This window comes from Mesitornis unicolor, unplaced genomic scaffold, assembly GCF_000695765.1.
Source record: "Mesitornis unicolor isolate BGI_N332 unplaced genomic scaffold, ASM69576v1 scaffold21711, whole genome shotgun sequence".
NCBI lineage: Eukaryota > Metazoa > Chordata > Aves > Mesitornithiformes > Mesitornithidae > Mesitornis > Mesitornis unicolor.
In genome coordinates this window covers 1-9,911 of record NW_010161992.1, presented here as the reverse complement: position 1 = coordinate 9,911, position 9,911 = coordinate 1, and the positions used below count along the sequence as shown (strand labels likewise).

At 34.8% G+C, this 9,911-nt stretch overlaps 1 protein-coding gene across 1 annotated transcript in view; it reads right to left on the bottom strand.

Annotated features, from left to right (window-relative positions):
• LOC104547694 (steryl-sulfatase-like) overlaps positions 1-936 on the bottom strand; it is a 39,435-nt gene extending 38,499 nt beyond the window's left edge. Inside the window, exon 1 of the mRNA XM_010193501.1 lies at positions 771-936. Within this exon, the coding sequence (XP_010191803.1) occupies positions 771-936 (166 nt within the window). The remainder of the gene's footprint in view (positions 1-770) is intronic.
• Between the last annotated feature and the right edge of the window lie 8,975 nt (positions 937-9,911).

Sequence of the window (9,911 nt, the reverse complement as noted above, 5' to 3'; positions counted from 1 at the left end):
AAAAAGAACTTTATCTCTGGTAAAAAGACCAGAATATTTACTGCATTTCATTAAAAAATAATAAAAACAAGCATTCCTCCCCTATTTCAGTAAGATTGAAGATTATTAAAAACATTTTGACATTCATTTTCCTGATGCAGTGTGTCCACCACTTGCACACTGGGAAACACAGTTTTCTGCAGTTTGTCAGAGGGAATCCTTTATTTCATATTTGACAATGCTGTCTGTGAGCAGTCAGTGACTGAATAATGATAATCTTTAATTATAACCAATTTGTGACTGAATGTTATAGCCATGCTATCAAGCAGAATTTCTCCATCTCCATATCCTTTATTCTCTCATCCTATTATCTCTTCTTTTCTGCTTTTCTCAAAAATGCTGACAGTAATTTTGGTCATCCCCATGTTGGAACCAAGGTATCCTGTGGATCACAAACCACCTTTTTTTTCCTTGCTATTCTGCTAGCCAGCCATTAGAGTAAAGTTCCATGAACTGACATCCTTCCAAAGCTGTATCTCTGCCCAGTTCAGGACTACATTTGCTAGTGTTAAAGGTCCACAAAGCTCTGGCTGAGCATGTACTCTGGTTGAGCTGCTACATTTGACAGGTAAATCCCTTATATTTACTGCCTATGTTTGAATTTAAAATGCCAGTCATGAGAAGTTTACTATTAAGAAATCGAGTTTTGACCTTGGCCACAGAGTACATTACAGTTTTGAAGCAAAAACAAGTTGATGATAGTTTCTGACACATCATCAGAGAAGGTTCACCTTTATATATGCCATTGTATCCTCCATGGACTTCTCCAGAACTGGAGATTTCTTCAACATGAGCCCCTTGATCAGAAGTAAAGTATACAAGAGTTTTATCACTGAGATTATATTTGTCCAGCACATTCAAAACTTGCCCTAAAAAAAAAAAAAGCCTTTTTAACATCACTTTCCATATAAACATTATTATACATAGCAATCGGCACCATGCAGCATACAGTAGGGGACAATTGCACAAGGCTTGTTGCAATGAGGACCAAGTTTCAGTTGGTGCAGTCTTTCTTGAAGTATAAAATGAGAAGATTTGTGCACATCAGAGAAAAGAGCTGATCCACAGAGAGCCAGTGACCTCTGGAAGCAGTTGCTCTCAATCAAGGAAACCTCAGTAAGAAGATTCAAACCACTGAGGATAGCTGAGAGTCTCAGCATGCAGAACAGAGCTAACAGTTTGGGTGCAAAGCTTTGCTGCCTAGCAACCTATAGAGGCAGCATGGCAAAAATCTCAGTGTGAGTGTTAGAGTAAGATGTTCTAAGAAAAAAAATACAAGTCAATATATGGAGCACCTCTGGAGACCATATGGTTTCATTATCAAACCTACTGATTAGCCCCTAATTTATCATATAACAATAGACATCAACTAAACTCAAAACATGCAAGGCGATAAACACACACATGGGCACGTATTTAAAAGAGGAATCCAAATGTATACACTTTGTAACTCTAAGGCACCATGGGCTCACGTTTCAATTTCACAAAGGGCTCCTCACACTACCTTGGCACTGTGGAGAGTCTTGCAGTGCACATAAATCACCTTCAAATCTATTTAGACTGAATTCTTAAAAGAGGTTTTCTATATGAATGGCAGTGAAGCCACTCTTTGTAACTTGCTCCAGTGAATTTTATAATGAGTAGGAATCTAAAATTATTGGTCCTGGAAACTGACCAAAGTATAAGAATATACTTCTTCACATCAGCCTGCAAATGAATTTTAACCTTGTCCTTTAGGGATCTCAGAGCATATAAAGATAATTCTGTCTTCACAACCATTTTATCTTTATTCTTTTTACTTAAACATCCAAGAATGATCCAATTTGAATGTTAATTTTGATTTGCTGACCATCTGATGCCAAATTATTGTGTCAAAGAGGCTAAGAACTTTGAAATACATAATTATCAGATTATAATTTCTGTTGCTATGCTCTTTTTCTGGATAAGAAGTAGTTGCCTTAACTTATTGCTACTATTTCTACTTCTTAACATTACAGCATTCTAAAACTGTCTTGTTAAGAAGTTTGACTGTCTCCATTTCTCATCAGCTCAAATGACTGCATCATGAATAAAGGAAGATCAGCAGTTAAGTAAGTGATACCTGTTGGTCTTCTTTGTAAACTAGGAGCAAAGAAGAAATGTAAGAGTAGGAGAATTTGTTTATGTAAATTTTGAAACATCGTGGGAGTTTCCCAACAGAGCTGAGGAAAATCTGTTACAAAGGCTGACAATTTAAAGTTGGTGGGTTGGGGGAAAATCATGCAGATCCATCCGACAAGCCATTCGCTTGCTGCAGCAGGTAGACTTAGTGCCAGAAAAGAAAGAGGCAATTTCCCATTGGCTTCTGAGATTGTTTGGAGAATGTACTTGCTAAGTAATTATAATATTCCTTGGAAAGATGGCAAAGATGATAAAAAAGTGTAGAATATAGATAAATTAGGACATTATGTGTGGTTATTCATCCACATGACCTCCTAAATTCCCTTCCAACTTGTACCAATCTATGTTTTTACGACTCTATTGTAAAAATAATAAATGGGATTGCACAGAGAAGCATATGTGCAATGACATGCACAAATGCATTTTTTTTAATCTACACAGATTCCTTGATGCAATTGGAATTTCAAATTCATCCTGTATATAAAACAAAATTAAAGTAAACCAAGAATTCCACTCAGTACATCACACTGAATAATCTCTGGTGATCAGACATCTGCTGACATTCAATAATGGCCATGTTGATTTCCTAAATAATTTGGGAAAAAATGAGAAGCAATGAAAAATATCTAGCTATCACAAATAATTAAATAAAGCAGTCATCATTATGATGACTTTTTGTTTTCTGAAGTAAGATTGCATAGCTTTACTTGTCCTGAGAAAAAGAAATTAAAAAATCTGACACTTAAATGTTACCCAGCAAAATGCATAGAAAGTCTCACCCAAAGCTTGTCTAACGTTATGGTAAAACTTTCATTTCCTTCATTTGGATTTTTAAATACAAAGAGGATTGGCTACATTAGGGTTAATTAACAAATGCTGAAATTACTATTTTAACATTTTTCAGTACAGATGGACTAATAGTGGTAAGTCAAGTAACACTGTTATCAGAGAATGACAATCACGATGCACTCGCAGAAATGAAGCAAAACTTTAATTTCTATTTTCATCTTGAACACTGACACCTTTGAGAATGAAACTATATAAAGTGTGTGCTACCAGGAGATAAGCCACATTGAAGTGCATTTCAATGATGTGGCTCCTGTTAACACAAGCAATACTGTCAATTATTTGCATTTCTAAATGGTAAACAGTACAGAAGAAAAATGCAAGGAATATATATTGCATCTCTATGAACAGATACCTTTCACATGAAGTATTATATACACTTTGGAAGCAAATACTACAAAGCAGACAAAATGCATCCTTTGCTGTTTTCTTATAATGAATTAATTTCTTTTTTACTCTAACTCCTCTACTCATTATTTCTGTAGATTTCACAGTGACTTTAGAATTAAGTTAAATTGATGTATAAAAATTGCCAGGCAATACCAGTTAATGATCAAGGAGTTTCATCTAACCTGTTTTTAGCTGTCTTTGAAAGATGTGAATCACAATTGCAAAAAGGCTTTTTTATCTGTTGGCTAGAAAAAAGACAGACAACCAGCTCAGAACTAAATGCCTTCATATTAGACATAAAGGACAGTAAGATTAATCCTACTGAAAGTGCTAGAACTCCACCTACATGAGCAATACACTTCAATGAGTGTGGTGAACAGATAAATGACGTCTGAGTAAGAGAAGATGGTAAAACTGTATTGCTTCACCCATAAAATATGATCATAAGGGTATCATATGTCATGCACTCTTGAATTACAAGAATGGGGGTTCAGCTGGCTTAGTATCCCCTTTGAGTCCCATTGCTGGTTGCAGAAGGCAATATAAATTTTAAAAGACTTTTTCATGTAAAGAGCTTATACATATGAAAGTAATATGAATTATGAGAATATGAAACCATTGGATAAGTAAGTCAAAATACTGGGAAAACTGTAGCTCTGTTCAAGCAACAATAGCTTGCTATCCCTAGTGTAGGAAATTATCAATAAAAATGAAAGAATTCTTGATTTAAAAGACTCACTTGAAAGCTATGTTCTAAAAAATTAACAGCTGCACTAATCTCTGTGGATGCTACCGTTTATATTTCTTCTGATTTGAACAGAACAGATTTGGAAAAGCAACATTTCTGAACAACAAAATCAATCTAACATGAATGAGCTGCATAATTTCTGAAGCTATTTAGCAACTAGAATTTCAGATCAAGTGTGTCCTACTATTGCCATTCTAGGAATGTATACCCAATGTAGATGGCTAACATTGCAGCAGACAAAGGTATTAGATCATTGGACACTTTTCTTTCATTTATATTTTTTAAGATACAGAACAGATTAAGGACAGCATTAAGACATTACTTGTTTTAATTAGTACATCAGTGTTCAAAAATTCAAGTAAAGCTTCCTCCAAAATATACTGAGGACTACTCTCTATGTTCTGCTCTTCAATCTTGCTTCAAGCTATGTTGAATTATTAAGAGTTGTTTCATTCTTAAAGAGAAAATGCCAATTTCAATAGAGTGATAGCCATGTGAAAGTGATAAAAGCATCCAGCTCCGTTCTTTAGAAGGAAACCGACTGTGCTATGCCACTATTCCACTTCTCTATGAATGGTATGAATGGTAGCTGAACCAACCTCTCTAATGCTGAATGCAATTTCTGGAGTTTTGAAACACGTAAAACTCCTACTGTACTCACCTACATTAAGAAATAGGGTTTATTAAAAATTAAGATTTGTTTGAAAACATGGTACAAACACTGAGAAACAATAACGTGTTTACAAATGTGTTAGTAATTTGGAAAACTGTTCAAAGGTTTAGTCAAGCAAGCATATGAACAAATGCATTTGATTCATAAATTATTTTTCTGTCATTTTAAGTTAATAAGACAGAAATGTTATTTGTATTAATTTAAAATAATTTAGAGTCTTGCTGAAATTATGAACAAAAAGCTCTAGAATACAGAATACTCCTGTGAATCTACACATTAGGACAAAATAGTCTATTTGTGAAGAAAGCTTTAAAACAGTTTACCAGATTAGAAGAAACAACATGATTCAGAAGGAGGGTTAAGGATCTGTCTCAGGACAGCAGAACTGATAATAAAGGGAATTCCTACAAACATAACATTTCTTTCCCACTCCAGCAGACTTTAATATAACTCTGCAATACCCAGAAGGTTACAGTAAGCTTGAGCCAATTATTGTACAAAGAGTTGTGTGGGAAGATCAGCCATCACACATCTGCCTGGAAGAGGCAGTTTGGTTGTTTTGGGTTAGGTTTTTTTTAATATTTGTTTGTTTGCTGTTTGTTTGATTGTTTGTTTTGTTTGTTTGCTGTGTCAGTATTCCCTGCTGATACTGATATTTGTTTTTGAATAGCATCATTAACGAGTACCACAACTAACTTGTAGTCAGCTGAAGGGGTTCACTTCAGTGAGTGGCAAGCCTGGAGTTCTTTGAATAGATGCATAAATTCTTACAACCCTGCATGCATAAGTATCTAGAAGCCTGTATTTCTCCCAGAAAAGATATTGATGCCATTCAACTATATAGACAGTACGTAGTAAAACTCTTGGAATCCTCTTTCTGCTACCGGAGTTTAATTAAGGTAATTCCACAGTTCATCAACTCTTCAAGGCTCTTTAAAGCTAAGATATTAACCTTATGAAAACTTAATGTTGCAACTTCTGCACAGCACCATTCACGAGCTAACAACATTTTACTCTCTTATGTTGGTTTTGTGTGATGAAAAAGATACTTCACTCCTTAATGCACTGATCTGATTGCAAAATGCACTGACTAAAACCTCTGTAGAAAAACAAGCTTAGTAACTAAGACCAAGACATTCCTAACTTAATTTTAGCTTTTGTATATTTCAGGTTATAAATATGCAAATGCTTCTGTGGTATGCTCAGAGCCATCCAGTTTCCCCTTGATAAATATGTAAATCAGTTTGTCTCTGCAGTGGGGAAGTAATTATCACTTTCAGACCTAGTCATTGAGCACAACACTTGAGGTAAAGATGGAAAATAATAAAACCATTAACAGCAACACAAGAAGTGGCTGCACATATGGTGAACAGTACATAAACTCTGCATGTAACTTGTTTAACATTCAGAGCTAGAACACAACCACTGGAAAGTGGAAATTCTGGGATGAAGTAGTAGGTTGATGTTATGGCACATTATCTAGTCAGTCAACAGAACACATTCACTTGAGAAGACAGGTGATTCTGCATAGAAAGAGCACTGGCATATGAACCTCAAAGGTAAGAGTGAATACTAGTTAGTATAACTGTTTGACTAGAACAGAAAATAAATGCATAACTAACTACAAAATGTATAATGATTTCTGAAGGAAGGAAACAGAGTGTAGATCCAATGAAAAATCATGAATCAGTCTTACTGTGCTACCACTATTTTTGAAGTTACACTATGGAAACAGTCCATACAATGAAGTTTTCTCCAAAGTACAAAGCTGGAGTCTCAAATGTGCTATGTTCCTACTATGACAGGTTAGTGGGATCTTCAATGTCAACAGGACATTCTGCCAAACAAGTAGCATCTGGTTCTGAAAAAGCACATCTATATTAGTGCTTTAATTCAGATCAGAAGTTCATATTTACAGTAAATCCAATCATGGATAGTTAATACATTACTGATTGCATAGCAAAGCCCTCTTGGATTTCGTAACCTGGATTCCTTTCAAATTAAACTAAACTTGAGGATGGACTATGCAAACGCACTTAAGGCACTTGCACTACTGACAGGCATTCAGTCTATGGGACCACAGTAGAGCTGGTCTGAAGCAGACTTCCAGTCTCTGCTGCTGTGCTGACAGTCTCTTTCCAGCTTGGAAGATAGTTCAGACCGGCCACTGTTGGCAGTTCAAAACATGGTTGGATTAACGAATCATACACTGAAGCTTTGGTGCTAGCACAATCAAGCCCCACCTGTGCATACTGTAGATCTATAGAGGGTGAGATTTACATAAAGTATAAACATCTACATCTGACATAGTTACTATAAACATGTTTTAAGGTAATGAAGCAAATGAATAATTTCCATCTACAGCTCATCTATGTTAAGATGAATGAATTTGGTCCCCAAAAGTCTGAACTCTTTTCAGAATGAAGTAAGGTGAGACAATTGCTTCAGATTTAACTACGTACAATTATCATTCAAATCAGTAGTTGTTAGGTCCACTAACTAGTCTGTAGAACATCAAACATCTTTCTGTTGGATTACCCTAGACTCCGGGTAAGATAAGCAAAATCAGTTTAAGTGCTCAGAGAAAGGCAGCCTTTTTAAAAAAACAAAGCAACTCTGGTGTGGGATCAACTAAGCTATCTGTGTGAATTTGCTTGCTGTTTGGATTTGGATTGCCATGTAATTGTAAATCTGTAATTGGCTTGTGACTGTTTATACAGTTTTATAAGTATAATGTGTCTTTCAGATCCTCAGGATAAATTTTCAGCACAGTGCACAGCAGATTAGGTATGCACAGCTTAGCAGCTCTGAATAAATCAACCAAATTTTGACATATAATTATACATGTTTTTCCTAGAGATGAGTACCACATCTTTTAATTTTCTTATTCATATAGGGTCCCAACTATTCTGTAAATGTGAAGGTTGCAATGATATTCTAGATAAATATAAATATATGTGGATAATAAGGCATACAGTTAAGATGTTAGGAAAGTTGTGAAGACCTGTAAAGATAGCTGCAATATAGATAATGCAGGGCAGAGAGGTTTTCACATTTACATCAGTAGTATAACACTAATGATGGATCACTAAAGGTCAAAAGTATAACTATTTGGTTATAGTATAACTATCCTTATTAGTATTTAAATTAGCTAATAAACACATTTCTTGAAAGTCACTTTTAGACCTTACTTCTGTTGAACATAAGGCTATGTATTTCTAATGTAAATCTTAATTTTTAGACTGCTTAAAATGTTAAAATATGAAAGATGGTCATGCAATTTTAGGAGGGTCCATTGCATTTGCATTTTGCATGACAACTGTGATAACTTTCTGGGTAAATTTGCATCTTCATTCTGCACACATCTAAGAATAAGATGCCATTTCACACATACAACTAAGATGCTTAATGCAACTGTCTAGTTCCCTACTTCGAGGTCTTCTGCATTCTTTCAAATTTTGGAAGTGATTTCTTCAGGTAGAACCTAAGCAAACTGTAAAGACAACTGAAGGATATTGTTCATTTTTAATTAGACTGTCAGGTGAAGGTAAGGCTTCAGCTATTTGATCATTCCTATATATGCTCATGGTGATTGATTCAATAATTGTGGAGGGATAAAAGAAATTCTTCTCTATATCTTCAAAGGTTTAAACATTTATTAATAACAGACTGAGTTTTAAACTGAATATTTATATGCTCTTAGATCCAAATGCATAAAGCCAATATTTTGCCAGATTAAAGTATAAGGAATCATGAAGAATTTAAAACAGGGCAAGTAATTTAACCCCACATTTTAATCCTCTGCACTTTTCTGAAAATTTCAAAGTATTTGTCAGTGCGTTTGTTTCATTTTTATAACTTCTATTAAACAAAATTGGTTGACATGAGAGCCTAAGAATTTCTTGTCATTCAACAGCTAATCTTTTTAATCTTTGCTGAATCTGAGAGCAGGTTTTAAACAATTACTATAAACCATATACCATAAATTTAAAATATTCCTCATGAAATCTTAATTCTTTTCATTTCCTGGTTTTCTGACTTTAATTGTACAAATCTAATATTGCATGAAAATAGTTGTGCATTAACTCACTCCCAAAACATGAGATGCTTTTTTTCCCCCTTGATATGACCATCACCATGCACACTAGCTAATTCACCTACTTGTCTAATTGCTTTTGGGCAACTCGGTGGCTTTTGTACCTAAGTATTGAAGTCTACTGTGCAATCACCATCTCCAAACCATGCTAGCTGTGAATGAATCTCTGTACAGAGACTTAATACCAATAAGAAAGCAAGTCTGACTGTGAAAATTGTCCTCAAGGGAATTTTCCACTGATGAATGTAAACTCAAATCTGTCTTATCTAGATGACATTCTGAACTTAGTAAAAAACAACAAATAAATTGAAGGCCACAAATCTTTATTCATGATTCAGCTATTTTTTCAACTTAATCGCCTTTTTTTTTTTTTGGTCTTTTTCTGGAATGTGTGTGTTCAGTACGACATATCTATGCTGATTTAAACTCCAGAGGATCATTTCAGAAGGGAAGACAAATAATTTTTCAGGCCATGCTCATTGATCATAGATGATTAGCTCAGAAGATTGCTCACTAGCTTATGAAATGAGACTTTGATTCCTTAATTCACCTAAGCGCTCTTGAAAAATTATTCCCAGCCTATTCAGAAAGAGCTCTTGTTGAAGTTTCAGAGTAATATTCAGTAGCAGAGCAGATGTCTACAATAAAAAAAGAAATCTGCCTTTTTCTGGTCCAAATAAAAGAAAAATATGTCACTCTCATTTTAAACTGGTTTGGAAATACTTGAGGTCCCTGCTTAAGCCAAGAGTATTTGATGTCCTTAAGACATTGTGGCATGGTTTAACCCAGCATGCAGCTTAACACCACACAGCTGCTCACTCACTCTCCTCCTTCTCAGTGTAATGTGGGAGAGAATTGGAGGAAAAAGACAGAAACACTCATAGGTTGAGATGGGAGCATTTTTATAAGTAAAATAAATTAAACTATAATAATTAATAATCAATAATTAATAATTAATA